Source organism: Emydura macquarii, unplaced genomic scaffold, assembly GCF_026122565.2.
Source record: "Emydura macquarii macquarii isolate MOO-44397 ecotype Brisbane River unplaced genomic scaffold, CSIRO-AGI_Emac_v2 contig_691, whole genome shotgun sequence".
NCBI classification, from domain to species: domain Eukaryota; kingdom Metazoa; phylum Chordata; order Testudines; family Chelidae; genus Emydura; species Emydura macquarii.
In genome coordinates, this window is record NW_027130828.1 from 999,517 (window position 1) to 1,017,450 (window position 17,934).

Consider the following 17,934-nt stretch of genomic DNA (forward strand, 5'->3'; position numbering starts at 1 on the left):
ATCAATGTTTAAAGGATATCAATGCAGGAGCGAGCAAGGAGGAAAGAACAATGGAAGATCTAATACAGAAATTTATTTTTACTATTCAAACCTAAGCAAATCCATGAAGCCATTAGGAAGAGCTGTCAACCAGGGTTTGAAATCTAAGAAAGTAGCCATTCAAAGCACAGTAGGCCCTTATAAACAGTTAATCCAGGCAGCTGCAGTAGTTAAAGCAAACACACTACCCTTCACTGCCCCATCAATTACACCTTCCCAGAAAAATTACACAAACCTGGTAGGATTTTTCTGAGAGAAGATGGATTCTTTTGGAGACTTGAGGTCAAGACAGGGCTGTTTAAAGTATATTATTAACAAATAAACATTTATTGCCAAAAAACCCTATAGGCCTTTGGGGAGGAAAATTGTGTTATTTTTGGCATCAAATGACACAAGCCATTTATGACATGAATGGCTATCACCAATAGACTGATGAAATGGCAAATGTCTCCCACTTAACTTCCCCGGCTTCCTGAAATCAACTTTTTCAAACATTTTTTTCTTTCTGAAATGGCAATAAACTCAATATAATTGTGATTTTCTCTCTGTTCTAGTTATTTCAAGACCTGTAGCTGGAAGGGGTTGAAGGTACTTCCAGATGGAAGCTGAAGACTCCCCAATGACTGGGAGGGTGATGAAAATCACATTGTTAGGAAATGGGGCTATGCATTGCACTTGTTTATGTGTATTCTTGCTTGAGTGACAACTTGCAACTGGCTTTTAAATGGCTGGGTGAAAAACCCTGAGGTTTAATTGTGGCATCCAACAAATTGTATGTTGTAGCTCACGTCACTGAATATATCCGCTGTGCACTCTGACAAACCAGTGCCAAAACTGGAGCTCATTTTTTAAGTTTACCCAAAAGAAAAAAAAAAAAAAAAAAAGCCACAAATGTAACAGACTTCAGTTACCCTCGACAACCAGGATTCTTAAGACGGGTCTGAAATAAGGAGCGTTTACTTGCTTTGGGCTTGTTTTACAACCTAATGGTAAGGTAAACGGCAGTGCAGCAAGTTCAGCAGCTGAATACTGGTAAGTGTCACCAGACTAGATACATGAAGTATTATCTTTAATGTCCATGTGCTACATCGCCAATATTTCCTTCAGAGGGAATGAATGGAGGAAAAACCCTGCTCATTTGGGCTTCAATCTGCAGGGGCAGGGAGCTGCTTGGGACAGATTGGCACCATATGCTAATATCTCTGACCCTCTTGATCAGTTGGGCGGGAGGGGAAGATAGCTGGGCTGGGAGAAGGCAGAAATAGGGACAGTCTGCTCTCCATGGCATTGCCCTGGAAACTTCCCAAGTAAATTAATGTGGGCTCCATCAATGTTAATCTACTTCACACCCCCAAAATTCACCTGGCCCAGGCATGAATGTGAGGTCAAAACAGCATGGCTCTTAAGGGACCCTGCTGACAGAGGAGGAATATGCCCCAAAATCTGTGGATTTCCCTAGCATCTCACAACATCCGTACAGGGGGCAAGGGGTCCCTGGCCAGTGGCCAAACCCACCATCACCACCCGCTGTATGACTCCATCATGACCCAGCAGCCGTAATGCTGTGTTCCCGCTGCCCCCCAAACTATAAATAATCCTCTTCTGGCTCTTGCAGGGAAGAGTATGGCTTGGGTCTGCGACATGGAGCCAGTCACAACATGATAATTAGAGACTTACTGTCTGTCCTTAACAGTTCTTTAGGTCATTCCATAAAGAGAGTTTCCTATTATTACCAATGCAAAAATTACATTTTTCTCTAAATGTTTCATATAATATACATCAGGGGCTCTCAATCTTTCCAGACTACTGTACCCTTTTAGGAGTCTAATTTGTCTTGTGTACCCCAAGTTTCACCTCACTTAAAAACTACTTGCTTACATAAATCAGACACAAAAATACAAGATTGTCACAGCACTGTTACTGAACAATTGCCGACTTTCCCATTTTTACCACATAATTATACAATAAATATACACTGAAATGTAAGTACAATAGTACAGAGAGCAGCTTAAACAAGTCATTGTATGAAATTTTAGTTTGGGCTGACTTCGCTAGTGCTTTTACGTAGCCTGTTGTAAAAGCAGGCAAATATCGAAGTGAGAGATGGACCTTACTGCGTACTTTTAGGGATACATGTTCCCCTAGTTGAGAACCACTGATCTACATAAATCCTTGGCATGATGAGCTGACAGCACTGCCTGTTACCTGCCACAAACACAGGGGCTTGCAGATTTACATAGACAGTCCATAGGAGTAGTAAGTAATGATAAGAGCAGAGCAGTTCAAGTTCTCTCTGTGTGTAACTCTCTCTATCCAATTTTTTCTCAAAAAGAAACAGTTTAATTTTTTTTCTAACTTTGCAACACTTCATAACTGGCATTAAATTATTAAATCCTCCCAGCCTCTGTGTCCAACACCAGGGCCCTGCTGCATGCATGCTGGCATGGACACTCACCTACTGAAATGCATATACAAGACACTGTAAAAACTGGTTCGAGTAGCATGTGGCCAGAACACAGTTCCTGTCACACATTTGTAATTTTCAAAGGAAAACTGTGTGGGCACTTCCTTTACAGCCCAGGCAAATGGGGAGAAATGAAATCATCACCTAAGTCATTTCTTATATAGGTGTGTAAATAACAGCAAGAATGTCTCCAGACATTACAATGGCTCCAGATGTTTGGATTAGAATAAAGTGAATCTTTAGAAGAATAAGAAAGAACCGGCCCCTTGGGGCAAAGCGATACCTAGGAATACAGACGCAGTTTCTTTCTAGACCTCAGGGAGAAACATACTCTATGGAAATAAAGGCCTGGATGATTATTTATGCCTCAGCCCAGAGATCCAAACAGACCCAAGCGTGGCTTTACCTAGAAGGTAGCTGTGGATGCTGACTGAAACGCCGCACACAGAGCACACTCCTCACCCACATCGGACATTATTTGCCATCGACTCAGCCACAGGCTCGTCCCAAGCAGTAACATGTAGCTATGGGGCTGGATGCTCCAGTCCACTGAGTTCTCTTTGCAGGTGAAGTTGCAGCAGCCAGGGTCCTGCTGTGTAAAGCTGGTCGAGGGGTTTCTGCTGTCCCTGCACCTGAACCTCTCTGCTGGCATAAAGGAGGGAAAGGGCACGACAGAGTGAAGGTCCGTTGCACCCTGTTCTCACCCGGCGTAAAGCTCCTGAGACACTACATCAGTGGCCTAACTCAAAGTTGCCTTCCTGCAGCTTTAATTTATACCCGGGCCAGGAGGCTGAGAATCCGTGCCAGCCTGACTGGAAGCCTGCCAAGCCAGGCACAGTGAGAATCAAGCCCATAATGCTGTGATGAACTCAGGGTTACTATGAAACAGCTTCTCCTCACAGAACAATTTACACCACTGAAACTCCCCTCGAGACATTGGTGCTGCACTGCAGTGGGAGAGAAGAATTAGGCCCAACTTTGATTTCCTTTAGATGAGTACCTACAATACCAGCCATGCATGCTGTTTGTTCCACCCCCATCTGCCTGGGGGTTCACACTGCCACCCTTCACACCGAACTCTAACACTACGCAGAGTCCAGAGCCAAGTCTTTGTGGATTCCCTGGAGTCTGGCACTTCACCCTTTTCAGAGGTTTGGGGTACAGTTATTTGCTTTGTTCTGTTCTGTTGTTTTGGTTGATTGGCTTTTATTGAGCCTTAATCATCTTCCACCACAGTCAGAAATGACAACTTAAAAACTAAAATCTGAACAAAAAAAATAAATCATTACCAAAAAGGTGAAAAGTATTTAGTTTTTTGAACGCTGATCATCCGTGATACAAGATGACATCTCTTAATGTTATTAAGCTAATCTGATATCTCATCACCACGATAGACACCTTCTATTTCAATAGAGCCGTCTATCAAAGAGCTCCAAAGTGAGCCAACGCAAGACCAGTGCAATACGCAAGTCTCACTGATCACAGCTTAAGTGGGGCCCTGGCTTTGTGCTGGCCCTCTGCACAGTGGTAACTTGCACCTTGAGTGCTTCACTTCTCTCTCCTCTCTGTTTTCTATCATGCTCCCCTCAGACTGACTGAGCACTTTTGTTTTATAAATATTAACAAACTAAGCCCCAGTGAACTCCCCTGTGAGCTGGGTAACCACGAACAGCATTTCCACGGTGCCTCCGCAGAAACAAGCACGGTGAGATGACGTGACTTGCCCAGGGCCACATTGTCAGTGGCACAGCTGGGAAGGGATTAATGTTTCCTGATCCCTGTCCCCGTGATGTAGCCACAAGCCTGGGCACACGTTGCTTGGAAGCAAACTATGGACAGACACTGAAAAACATAGTCAATGAAAAAAGAAGATTTACAGCCTAAATTGCTAGTATTCATAGACATATCGGGCCGGATCCTGTTTTCCCTATGTCTTCAACATAAGCAGGAACCAGCCTGCAAGGTCACACGCCACATATGGAACTTCTATTGTCCTCCGAGGGAGCTCTGTACCAAGGTCCAGTGTAGAACATGGCTCACAAGGTTCACATTGTAATTAATATTAGGTATTTTATCTCACAACGAGCCCAATCTCTGCAAACCTTTATCCCACGAGCAGCCCCACTGACTTCTCTAGACATCTGATATCCTGTAAATAAACAGACCTTGCATGACACTGCACGCCAGAGAAATTGGTTTCAATGATACTACTCACAGGAGTCATGCGAGTCCAGATTTACAGGCTCAGACCCTAACTTGGCCCAACGAACTGGTAGCACAAACTGCTCTAAACAGGGAGTGTTTTCATATGCTGATGATTACCATATAAGGAATGTGCCACTAACCTCTGGGGGAATGCACAGCTCGGAATGCACACCAACAACCTGAAGTCTGCTCTCTAAAATGATTGAAAATAGATGTTTGGTTGCAAGCCCATCTCTGCGAGCAAACCTGCAGACAGACAGACTATACTGTTGGCAAAGTTCGCTGCCTGATTATTAACAGCTCTGAAAAGCAAGCTCTCTCTCTCTCACTCCATATGCAGAGATGCAAATGCAATACTCACGATGCCCACACAAAAATGACTTTTGAGAATTTCTGGGGGGAAAAAAAAGTCAGCAGATGATGAATATACCCTCAAATGAACACGTCAGTAACCGAAATTAGAAGCCTTATGTCTGTTAGTCCCCACGAATCTGTCTAGATCCAGGGGCACCAGTCAAAATGGGATAAGGCTGTTGAATTAATGATTGATTACCACAGATCACTTACAGTACTACATTTAAATGCACATAGAAGAGCTTGAGAATTTGTGGCTGATGCTCTGGTCACCGGTATGTATCATAAATAGCTGTACTTCATGGGGGCAACTTTCTTACAAAGTGGGAGTTCAAATAGTTTGAGTGGTCTGCATTCATTTTTTTCTTTCTCGCTCTTTTTTTTGTTACTCACTGTAATTTCACATTCTCCTACAGTACTTTATTTTAATTTGCTAAGAAACCTGTTTCTTTGTGTGGTGTAGAATAAATTATTTACCATACACACATAATGCCAAAAGAAAACTCCAGCAAACAGAAAAAAATCCCATAAAATGGACTGAAATTGTGACATGCCGAGGAAAGGTTTGAATCAGAAAACCTGCTAAATTATGCTCCCAAGGGGAGTTGCAGGAAGAGAAAGTACCAAGTGATATAAAACGTTAGCTGTAAGCAAGCTGATGATATCAAGAGATAGGATCCCACAGGTTGAAAACAACTGTTCGTGGGGTCCACGTTAATAAGAACTAGAATCTCTCTCAGCCATGAATTTTGGTAGGTACAAAGCCGCAGCCTTGGGGCTCTGTCCTGCAAAGGGCTCCATTCCCTCAGCTCCCATTTGACTTCAGTGAGAGTTGAAGGTGCTCAGCACCCCACAAGATCAAACCCTGAAAGGACAAATGTTTCTCACTGCCACACTTTTGTTATTCCAATGACACGCTATTCCAAGTCACAGCTTCCTTCTCTTTGCCAGTTGCAATTCACAGCCATGTGAGTCACGAGAATCTTATTTTGTCAGTGATTTTCAGAAATAGCAGGGAGTGCATTTGTAGTCACATAGCAAGTAGATAGAAACACAAGAAGTTTTGTTTCCATCATTCTGAGAAAATAATTAGTAATTTCTAGATCTGGTAAGAAAAGCTTTAAAATAATATTATCCTTTCATGCTGCAGACTCTGATTCACATGTTTACTAGCCCGACCACAGATGTGACAACTGCAAAGACATTATCAAGATAATCTATTATATACAGATTTTTCTTACCCAAAGTAAGTGACTCATGATTATATTAAAGGACAAATGCTATTTGCTTTACTCAAGCAAACTTCCTAACTAAAGTCAGTTATGAACCGGATTTGGCCCTCAGCATATGCATATAAATTCCATTAGCTCTAACTGAGAAAGTGCATGTGTGCTCTTGTACATTATGAATAATACATTGATTACAGCAAAATCAAGAGCCAAATTCTGCCCTCTGATACCCACAAATGGCTCCCATGGAAGTCTATGGGAGTTGCATGCATGCAATTTCATCTCAAAATCTGTAGAAAAAGATATTGTCCAGACTATGGAAAAAGGCTGTATTTCAGAAGCAAAGAAAATAACCTTCATGATGAGAATATATTCTTCATAACTGTGTTCGTTTCTGATAACAATGCTGGTGTCTACAGCATTATAAAGTCCCTAAGAACGAAGGGATTCCGTTTTGTTATTTTAATATTAAAGACATCTTCAGCGACTTTCTTGGTTAAAAAACAACTTATCAGGAAGTTCTACACTCAGATCACTGGACAGTTTGTTAGTGTTATTCATTCTTCAAAGTAAACTCGAAATAATTATATTAACAATTTACTGTAATACAGCCTTGCAAATGTCGACTCACTCACTTGCCTACGGCAAGTAGCTGTTTTTCATGGGTAAGTTTTGTCAATCATCATGATAAAAAAGCAGGCAAGTAGGTTTTGAGCTGAGGTTGGTAAATTTCCATTACAATTTTGCAAAGCTGTTATAAATACATCCTTAGCTCTTACAGAAATAATGTTTTATCCTTGAAAAGACATTGCAAGTATAATGCTATCTGAACTACATTTCATTATAAGATGGGTTATTTCTACATTCTGTGTATTAAACTGCCTAACTTGCTCTAAATAATACCTTCTAATGACAAGGTATTTTGCAAGTACAATAAAGGTCAGGTAAAAAGCAATGGTTAATGAATTTTTCTTTGCATCTGTTTGTATAAAGAGAAAATAATTTTTCAAAATATAAATTTAAGCAGTAGCAAGTGTTTATTTTGCAAATCTGCTGTTTTGAAAACAGCTCATTCATTTCTTCCAGAGAGTAAACATGGTGATTCCCCAACCACCATCATTTTTAGAATCAGAAATTATCTTTACACTTTGTAATACCTAGTGAAGATAATGCTGGGCCAAATCTTCCTGATGCATTAGCCATACCAATTGGGCAAGCCTGTCAAGGAGCAATGCTTAAAGCAATTTCAGACATACCAAAAAACAAACAACCAAACAAAACCCTCAAAACCAAAGTCTTTGTTTCGTTTGAGAAATATCAGTCTAGCCAAACTAATTCCAGGAACTCAAAACAAATGTTGGGTTACTAATTTTAAACAAACACACTGTCAAAGATCTGCCTCAAACTGATCCTGAATTTAAAGAAGCATCTAGAAAATATGGAAGAATTTGCCTGAATAAGGCAAGCAGGGTTTGCCCATTAGTACACAGAATATAAAAACGGCAGAGAATTTTATTTAAAACCAAAAGTCAGCTAATTCTGACCTAATATTATTCGCCTTCTACCCTTCTGTGTTCTGCATCCTCAAACTCTCAGACCTAGCCTTGCCAATTTTCGCATTTACTTTAAAATTTGATTTGCAACTAACTATATATTTTTACCCATTTTTTTGAGAAAAATATCTTAGCTCATTTCCCAAATGTTAACAATGCTGCCATAACTCCTGTTGTGGGTAGCCAGCTTCCACAGATTCACTGTAACGTTTTTAAAAATATCTTAACTCACAGACCACTTCTGGCTTCAGACTATAATTTTGTTTAATAAAAAATGCATTTTAATTAATAGGTTTAGACACCTATTAATGTCTAACTATAGATACCAGCATTGTATAGTTTCAGGATCCTGTACTAAAAACAGATTTTATCAGAGTTAGCTGCCCACTTATTGTATTTCAAGTCAGCTACAGATGTGTTACACCAGCATAAATCCAGAGCAACTTCACGGACTTCAGAATTTGTCCTCTAACTAACTCAGCTGTCAGGTTTCACACTATGTTGTTATACACAACTAACCTTTTCCTTTGTGTCAGAATAAATGTGTGTTTTTTGTATTTCGCAGTGAACAAAAGACTATCATTTCATTATGAGTCAAACTTTGCTTTGAGAGTAATACAGTCATCTCAAAAACATGCCAAGAAAACCTTTCTACTTCACGGCACCATCCAAAAGCAATACACCGTTTGCCTTTTTTTTTTTTTTTGTTTAAACTGGTGATTACTGCATAATCATTGCTCACTGGTTTTTATTTTCTACCACTTACTAAATAGCATGATATATCACACAAATCAGGAGGAGGAAAATGTAAGTATACAAAATAGTTCATCTGTAGTTATTTTGCAGACACCCCCTTTGGTTTCATGTAACTATACAGTGGAAGCCAACTCAATATGGTTTTTATTGTCATTCATTAGAGGTTAAAATGGACAGCCCACTTGCGACTTTACTTCCGCTACACAATGATCTAATAGATTCCAAGTAGCACAGAATCACTCTCTAATATTATGAAACATCGATAGCTATACATACATTTACAAGCCCTGCAAAACGGTCATGAAAACTGAACAGTGCAAGATTTTGAGGCGCAAAATCTACTTGCCTGCCCTTTAGCATGATAATGATCAAGAACACAAGAATATTTTACTAGCCCCCCAAAATTACCTACTTTGGCAAATCAGCAGAAGTGTGTATCTGTGAGTGTGTGGTGCATACACACATTTATACACATTACACAGAGAGAGAGAATATGTTTATATTTACATATACATTTCATGAAATCCATTAAGGGCCCAATCCTCATTCCTTGTGCACTCAAAACTTCCACTGCATGCATACAGTAGGTGTGCTGGGAATGCAGACTGAAGCTCAGAATGAACTACACTGTATTCTTCATTCAAAGAGAAGGACAAATATTAAGTGTAATAATGTTTTGCTTCACTGTGTTAGGACATGAGGTATGGTAATCAATGAAAAGCAAACACACCCTAGACAACATTCATAAAACGATATAACGTAAAGAAAAGTAGACTCTTCACTTAAATTGGAATCATAACAGCAGTATGTAAAGAATATCTTTTTCTCCTGGACATTTCTTTCCTGCTATCTTTATAAAAATCACAGAGGTCTTTAATTACTACTAAATATCCCTCTATATTTCAAGTCCCCCTGGCAGCAAGTATTTTAAGCTTCATAAATCTCTATATGTTGATTGATGTGGAGGTAAATATGGATGGTTACACACTTAGAATGGAAATACACCAATAACATAATTAGTCTGAAAAAATACAATAGGATTAATATATTTTACCATGATCCTGGTGTATTATTTAACTGTTGAAATAACGTCATGTATGTTTTGTTTCAAATTTTGGGGGGGAAAAGGGAGAGAAAAATCACCTGCTTTCTTAACATCGTATGAAATATCCATGTCAATAATATATTTCAAAGTTTATTTGAATATTTTCACAGTGGATTTCCTATGTATTGGTTATTCTTCTGCATATAGTTTCTAAGGTTAACAGTTAAATATTAGCAATTATTCTTATTCCTCTTATTCCTATAACTGCACATAACCCACATTACATAAAAGTCTCCCTTACTATTCTCTGCCACAGGTGAATGTAATTATTATGTTATTATTATTTATTTAGACCCCACAAAAGTTGCAATGAATATTTTTAAAAATAGAATTGTCCCCTCAGATACATAAATCATGTTGAAATCTATTTCTATAACAACATTTACTAAAAATATCCTCCGAACCAAAACTCCATCTCCTCACTGGCTCTGCAGGTACAGTGCATTCTCAGAGCCTGTGGAATTATCTTCTCTGTAACCTTTTATACACGTTACATAGGGACGAATTCTTGCTGACACAGCAGCGAGCTGAGGTTTTTCTGCCTGGTCTCTGGCTATTCGGGTGACGTCATTGGGAGAAATAACAGTTAGATTTCTAAAAGCCCCTGATGACTAGTGCCTGTGAGTGGAACTGTTCGGAGGTATTATTAAAAACTGGTTTTGCAGAACATTTTGAATGTGGCTGATTGATCGGATATATGGGAATGTTTGGATTTTCGGCAAAAGTACCTGAGCATTTTAAACACTTTTTTAGCATTTTATTGGATGCCAGAAATGTATCATTAGTCCACATTCTGGGCACATGCATCTGCTGCTCCTGATCTGAGCTTTGATCCACATTTATCTGTTTTGTACAACAAGCTAACAAGGAGTAGTGCCAGTCTACCACAAGACGTAAATTACATAGATCGGGAGAGCATTGCTCTGCCAAATTTTAGCCTGTTCAGATTCTGAACATTTGTACTGACGAATGTACCAATTAAAAGAATGTGAAACTGAAAGAAGCAGAACCTTCCTGTTAGTAAATGGTTAGGATCCTTCCTACATGTAGCTGAGTCTGAGAGCCAAATCACCTCTTGTTCCCTAAACTGTGTCTCCATTTCACAAGCTGCACTAAGGATATCAATATTTTCTCTCTAGAAAAGAAAACAACATTCACCAAGATCGGAAGCAGTTGCTAACAGGAAGCTTTGTTTTGCTTTCAAATTAAAAATTATTTTAACTGGAAAATACCAGTTTGACTGCTACATTCACCAGGAAAAAATTTCTGAATCTAGAAAGGCTAAATAGTGTAGCGATGATATCCCACTGCACTTCTTTTGCCTCTTAGTCATGCACTGCCCCTTGTAGATTTCATATAAAAAAATAAGCATAATCACACACACACGCACACACACACAGGCCCAGAGATCTACAATAGCATCAAATACATGCCAGAAATAGGTGGCAATGTTTTATTTCCAGGATCCAGTCAGAATGCTAAAACAATGCCTGATATGTCCTGATACTTTTGATGAAAATCTAAATATTTTCCTTTCTTTCCCTAAACAAAACACAAAACCAGTTAGTGAAAAATTATGGAATATTAACGAATATGGCTGTTTGACTGCTGTTAAGTCTAAACCTCATTTACATCTGTATTCCTTGACTAAATGAATTCCTTCACTCTCTATTTTCAAAGCGACAATGAGAGAAAGCATTTTCTACAAAGAATATATATAGCAACTAAGCTGAATCAACCACCAGACCTTAACATTCAAAGCTGGATGTACAATTACAGAACATTACCAAAACAGCAAGAAATAAGACAAACGTTTACGTAATCCTGAGCACCTAGATCACAGCAGAGCAGAAAAATATAAGCACAATTGGATGAAGGGAGGAGAGCACAAACGGGAAAGCATCGTGTTGTTTATAATTACCAATGTTTTTGTAGCAGAAAACACGACTATAAATACTACAATTCGTCATTTCATTTAAGCAAATAACCTGCCCTGGATTTTGCTGTTGCAAAGCTGAAATGGGGGCTGTTTTGGGTTATTAGTGATCACTATTCATTCAGTACCTTTCCCTGTGTCGGCAGAACTATTTTTTTCAAGTGCAAAGTATCACCTCGGGGCCCAATCCAGCCATTTTTACTGTGGCAAAGCTCACATTAAAGTCAACCATAGTTTTGCTTGAGTCAGGCTAGCAGGACCCAGCAAACAGGCTGCTGTAGCACTGTCTCACTTAAACGACTTCTAGCCAAATGCACCCTGCCCCAAAGTAATGTCCAATTTTTGCCAAATATGTATTTAATGTCAAAAACCAAAAGACGGGTCTGTGCCATCCGCCTCACGCAAATATTTACTGAACTGTCCACATGATCCAGATACTGAAATCACAAAGACACAGACACACATGCCGCAATGTAGTGGTACTATTCCTGTAATACACTGCATTTATCATGCACCTTTGACCACTTCATTCTGCACCCTCGCCACTAATCATCTCACCCACGACTGAGTCTAGCAACGGCTGCAAACAGCCTCCATTTTTGTTTTAAAAAAGAGAAAAATCAACCCACCAGAACAATGTTTCCTCCTTCCCCCACCCTCCAAATTACACAGGACCGGCAACAATAATTCCTGACCCTGTGAAAGGTTTAAGGTCTGATATCGGACCCTTCAGGAGCTTGCTTTCTTTGGAAAGAAGATACACACACAGGCCTTGATTATAATCGTGAGAGTTCTGGAGAAATCTGGCCTTTCAATTACATTACTACATACAGAAAAATGATCATCAGTCATTTTTAGTAATTGAAAATTTGGGAAGTCTTTTTCTTTTTTTTTTCCTGAGCCATGTACATAGGATTTGGGGTAACACGAACACCTGACTTTAACGATACTATTCTTCATATCCCTCAACCAGTAACTTTTAAAAAAAAGCTCTCTAAATAACATGTGTGCATCTATATCACGGCATGTCGTGGTGGGATAGATATAAAGGATTGTAGTGGCATGCATTTGAGATGACGGCACAACTCACTCCTGGCTTCACACATATGGGTAATGCAACCCACCACGCTCTTGCTGACAAAACCTGTATACACACCACAAAATCAAGGATGTGTGTAGAGTTATTTTTATACTTTAATTAATAAGTATTACTAATAACAGAAGATTTCCAACAACCTAAAACACAGCTGCCAGAGAAAGACTGAGAATATTAGTTTAGTTTCAAATGCTTTATCTTTAAGATTTAATAACATTTCTGGGGAAATTAATTTTGATTTACCGTGTCTTCCCCCTACCCCTCTCTACTGTTAGCTACTTCTGCTGTCAGTCCTTGGGGGCACACACAGCAGGTTACCATGTAATGTCACACTAGGTGCTGTGATTCAACAAAGGCTAACATGTTGATATCTTTTTATTGCTAGTCAGCCTGGATACCCCATTTCCCCCTATACAATTAGAAGCCTTTGATAGTATCTAAAATTCTAAAGAGGATTTATTTCTGTTCTAACAAAGAAATTTTTTTTTGCCACAAAAGGACAGTCCATTGTTTTGCTTTCTAAAATATTGTCTTTCTTCTTACTTACAGTTTGTGAAACTCTTTTTTACAGATTGAAAAGGAAGTAATCTCCTGCATGTTGTTCCTAAGACTTTAATATTACAAATAATTTTTGAGAGTATCCAAAGGAGCACTTCTTAATTTAAAAAATCTTGAGCAGTGCCTGGTTTATTTATAGTCAGGTATTTCATGCATCTGACAAATATCTATTAAACTAAATTCTCTGTAACTGTTACAAACAGGAACATGTGAAAATATTAATACTTGTTAAAACCAAAACCCCAAAAACGGAATCAGTGCAGTTCAGTAAGAAATTGATTAGGTAGCCATTGTTTTTCAACAGAGCCAGATACTGTTCCATGAAGCTTCTTTAATAACACATTGGTTAAGGCTACAGTATGAAATTACACATTTTGTTGTAACTCCTAAATAGGGGGACCTCCATCTTGGCCATTCATAGAAGAGTTATAACCTCACAATATTTATACTCAGCATGTCATGTTAGCATTTACTACTAGTTTCCATGGAGATGGATTTTCATGCTGTAGCTATGAAATGCACATTGTTGCCACTAAGCCACTTCAGGCCCTTTCTGGAAGCCTGCTGAATGCCTGACAAAAGTTGATGCAAACCAATAGTTGTTGTTCTTTGTTTGTCGCCAGACTTCTAGCAGAGCCATATTATGTCCTAGTGATTGAAGTGCCCATGTTCACCCCCCTCCCGACACAAAAAGGACCCTAAATTTTAGTGACAAGCATGAAGTGGGCTTTTGCGGGGGAAGCCAAACAGCTAAGCGGGACAGGAACTCTAGTCGCAGAAGGGCAGCGCTGCTGGGGGCAGGCTGGTTTAACACAAAGCCTGACATTTTAGGAATAAAAGTATAAACAAACTCAAGTCTCTCGGAGGCGGAAGGCTAGGAGTGGGTGCAGGGAAGTACTGACAAGTCTCGAGGCATCCCTCGAGCCTCCGGCCCGGCTTCCAGCTCCGCTCCCGGCAGTAGGGAATGGCTGCAAGGGGCTGCAGCTCTCAAGGACCGGGTCCCCCTGCCCAGCACGGACCCCCAGGTGCACAGATCGAGCCCCGTGGGGAGCTCGGCGGCGGCCTTTGCGGGAGCCTGGGGCGGGTGAGCCAGGCGTTACCGCCGGGCCGGCCTGAGCCCTAGCCACATCGCTGCAGTCGGGTGCAGTGCAGCACCCTGCCCGGGCCAGGCTTCCTCGGCCCGGGCCGCCAGCCCCGCGCCCGTCCCCGCCTGCACCTGGCCAGGCAGAGTGCCGCTGGCTGGGCGAAGCAGGGCGGCCGGCCCGGCGGGGAAGTAGGCGCAGCCACGGGCCGGTCAGGGGGGGGACCCTCGCCGCCTGCCCCGGGTAGGGCCGGCAGGGCCCTGCGGCTGCCCCGTAGCTACTTCCCGAGGCGGCTCAGAGCCGCGAAGCCGGCGGCAGATCCAGGCCTGGCTGCAGCCGGAGCGGGCCGCTAAGGCCAACCTCGGCCCGGCCCAGGGCAGGTGGCTGCAGCTCCGAGGGCCGGCGGAGTTATGAGACTGGCCCGGCGGGCGCCCCGGTAAGGGCCGTGGGGAGACGCCGCTGTCTCCCGCTAGCCAGGTGAGCCAACCGGCCCCGACCTGCCGCCCCCGGCCCGGCTCCCAGGACCGGGCAGTCTGCGGGACACCTCGGCCCGGCCCGGCCCGGCCCGGCCCGGCGGGCGCTGGTTCCTCCCCGCACTGCGCGCGGTTGCTGGTGCTTGGCGCGGCCGGTTCTGACAACAAAGGCCAGGCCGCAAGTCCGGCTCCTGGGGCTGGATCACGGTGCAAAACCAGGGAGACTCGCCTTTCGCAAACCCAGCCGAGCCGGGCCCGGCCCGGCCCTCCGGCCACCTGCCCCACTGCCCGCCCGCGGCGCCCTCATTTCTGGTGGAATAACGTGCGGAAAACCCGGGTCTCGGACCCCGCTGTGACCCTGCGAAACCTGCAGTCCCCGGCCAGGCCGAAGGTCCGTGTTACACCACCCAGCGCCTGCCAGCCGCGCACCCCAGCAGGGCTGGGTGCCTTCCCGCTCCCGCACCCGCTCCCGCTCCCGCTCCCGGCCCAGCCGCAGCGAACCAGCAAGTGCCCGCACGGGTCAGCGGCCGGCGCAGAGTCCCTTCGCCAGCCGGGAGCAGCCAGCCACCGCCGGGAACGTCCCGCCCGGGCTTTGACCCTAGCGCAGGCGGGCCGGGCCGGGCCGGGCCGGGCCGGGCCGGGCGCTCTCTGCGCCGGGCGCCGCACCAGGTGAGGCCCCCCCGGTTCTCGTCGGGGAGATTGTCGGAGTTTCCCCGGGCAGCAGAACTTGTGTGCAAGGGCCCGGGGCCGTGTGCGCTGCGCCGTGCAAGGCCGGGCACGGGCGTGTGGCACGGGCGTGTGGCACGGGCACGGGCGGGGCAGGGGCAGGGGCAGGGGCAGGGCACTCACTGTTGGTAGTCCTGTTTGCAGTACAGCTTGCGGTCGCGGAAGTAGCAGCTGGTGGTGAGCGCCTGCTGGCACACGGCGCACTGCAGACACTGCTCGTGCCACGAGGACTCGTTCACCCGCATCAGGAAGCGGTCCGAGATGGGCCGCTGGCAGCCCTCGCAGACGGCCGGGCTCGGGCACTCGGAGCCTGCGAAGGGCAGGAGGCAAGAGTCAGGCAGGCAGGCGGGCGGACGGGCGGACAGACAGACAGGCAGGCAGGCAGGGCCCCGCCGCCCCGGCTCCAGCCGCGCCCAGCCAGGCGCTGCCCGGCGGAGCCCCAAGCGCGGACCCGCCGCGTCCCGCCCGGTCTCTCCGGGATCGGCCCCCGCCCGGGACCGGCCCCGCCGAGCAGCAGCGCGCGGCGAGCTCCAGCGAACGCGATTTCGTTCGCGTCCTGCAGCCGCCTCCGCCCCGCGCCCCGGCGAACCCCGCCCGGCCGCGGCCCGCAGATGAAGCCGGGTCCCTGCCCGCTCCGCACAGCCCGCTGCGGACCGGCGGGTCGGGTCGGGTCGGGTCGGGCCGTGTGCGGCGAGGCCCGGGCTCGATCCGGCCGTGCCCGCGGCGGGCACCCAGCCTTCGTTAAACACCCATCGCTGGTCACTGACGTGCCACACACCACAACACAACACAACACAACACAGCGATACGAGAACGACTGATCGGTACATCGGTAGCGATGCACCCTGCACGGTCCGTCGGCGAAGTCCGGCTGTTCTGCACCCGCCCCCGCCCCGCCGCAGCTTAGCGCCGGCTGCGGCTCGGCCGGGCCGGGCCGGGCCGTTCAGGGGCGCCGGACGGGGAGCCGGGCCGGGCCGGGCCGCGGAGGAGCGCGGCGGGCGGGCGGGCGGGCGGGCGGGATGGAGGCTGTGCCGGGCTATGCTGTGCCGGTCCGGTCGGGGCACGCCGCACTCACCCAGCAGCACTCCCAGGGTGGCCGGCCCGGAGCGCAGGGGCCGATCTTCCATCTTGATGCCGTCCAGCATCGCGGCGCAGTCGGGCGGGCCGCGGCTGAAGCAGCGCTCCAGGGACTCGGGACCCGCGGCGATGTCCATGGGCGGCGGGCGCGGCTGGGCTCGGGGCTGGGCTGGGCTCGGCGCGGGGCTCGCTCAGCGGCGGGGCGGGCCGGGCTGCGGCGGGGCGGAGGGAGGCGCCCTCGGGCGGAGCGGGGCGGCGGGCGGCGCCGGTCCGGGGGGCGCGGGGCAGGGGCCGGGGCTGCTGCCCATCGGGCCGGGCGGTCACCTGCCGGCGGCGGGAGCGGGGCGGGGGCGGGCGGGCAGGCCCGGCCGGGGCGGGCGGTCCGGGGCAGGCGGCGGAGGCAGGCGCAGGCGGAGGCTGGCCGCGCTCTCACTGCGCCATGCCGCGCCGCGTCGCGGGGACCGAGCCGCGCGGTTTAGAGCCGGGGCTGCGGCGGAGGGACACACCCACCCGCCGCGCCGCCGCCGCCTCACCCCTCCTCAAACTTGCTGACATTTGAACTCCACCGGCGCGCCTGGTATCGCTGCGCCGCGGTGATCCGTCTCCTCGACGTCAAATAGTGCCGCCGCCCCGGCCGGCCCCCGCGCCCCGCCGCCCCCACGCGCGGCGCCGGCCGACCCGGGGACACGTGCGCGGGAGGCAGCGGAGCGGGGCGGGGCGGCGCGGGCGGCGGCCCCGGCTGCGCGGACCCGGGGGGAGAGTCCAGCCGGAGCTGCGAGCAGCGTCCCCGCCGAGCTAGCATCGCCTCGCGGGCAGCGCCCGGCCCGGCCCGGCCCGGCCCGGCCCTGGGGTAGGTAGCTGCGCCTCGCGGCCCGGCCCGGGGTCTGCCCCGCCGGCTGCCCGAGCGCGCGTGTCCCGGCCGCGCCGCACCGCGCCGCGCCGGCTGCAGGAGCCTCTCCCCGCCGCGCGGGATCGGGATCGGGGCCCTGGGCCTGCCCCGGCCCTTCGCCCCCCACGGCCGGGCTCCCCGCCGGGCTGGCGCGCCTGGGGCCGGCGGTGCCGGGGAGCGGGGAGCTGGCGGGGGCGGTCTCGTCCGCGGGGCAGCTGCAGCCCCGGCCCGGCTGTCCCCAGCCGAGCCGCGACGGGCCCGCCGCTGGCCGCTCGGTTCCTGGCACCGCCGCCCGGCCTTGGCCTGGGCACGACGGCCGGGTGCAGCCGGGGCCGGGGCCGACCGAGGGGCGCTGGCGGAGGGCCGCACCTCCCCGCGGTCCCCCTGTGGAA

General features: G+C 47.4%; 1 protein-coding gene across 2 annotated transcripts in view; it reads right to left on the reverse strand.

Moving 5' to 3' along the window:
• Nucleotides 1–17,167, reverse strand: part of LMX1B (LIM homeobox transcription factor 1 beta) — a 118,812-nt gene extending 101,645 nt beyond the window's left edge. For both annotated transcript variants that reach the window (XM_067541665.1, XM_067541664.1), the window contains exons 1-2: nt 16,652–17,167; nt 15,700–15,886 (exon numbers count right to left, since the gene is read on the reverse strand). In XM_067541665.1, the coding sequence (XP_067397766.1) occupies nt 15,700–15,886; nt 16,652–16,790 (326 nt within the window). In that variant the 5' untranslated portion in view covers nt 16,791–17,167. The remainder of the gene's footprint in view (nt 1–15,699; nt 15,887–16,651) is intronic.
• Nucleotides 17,168–17,934: the final 767 nt, after the last annotated feature.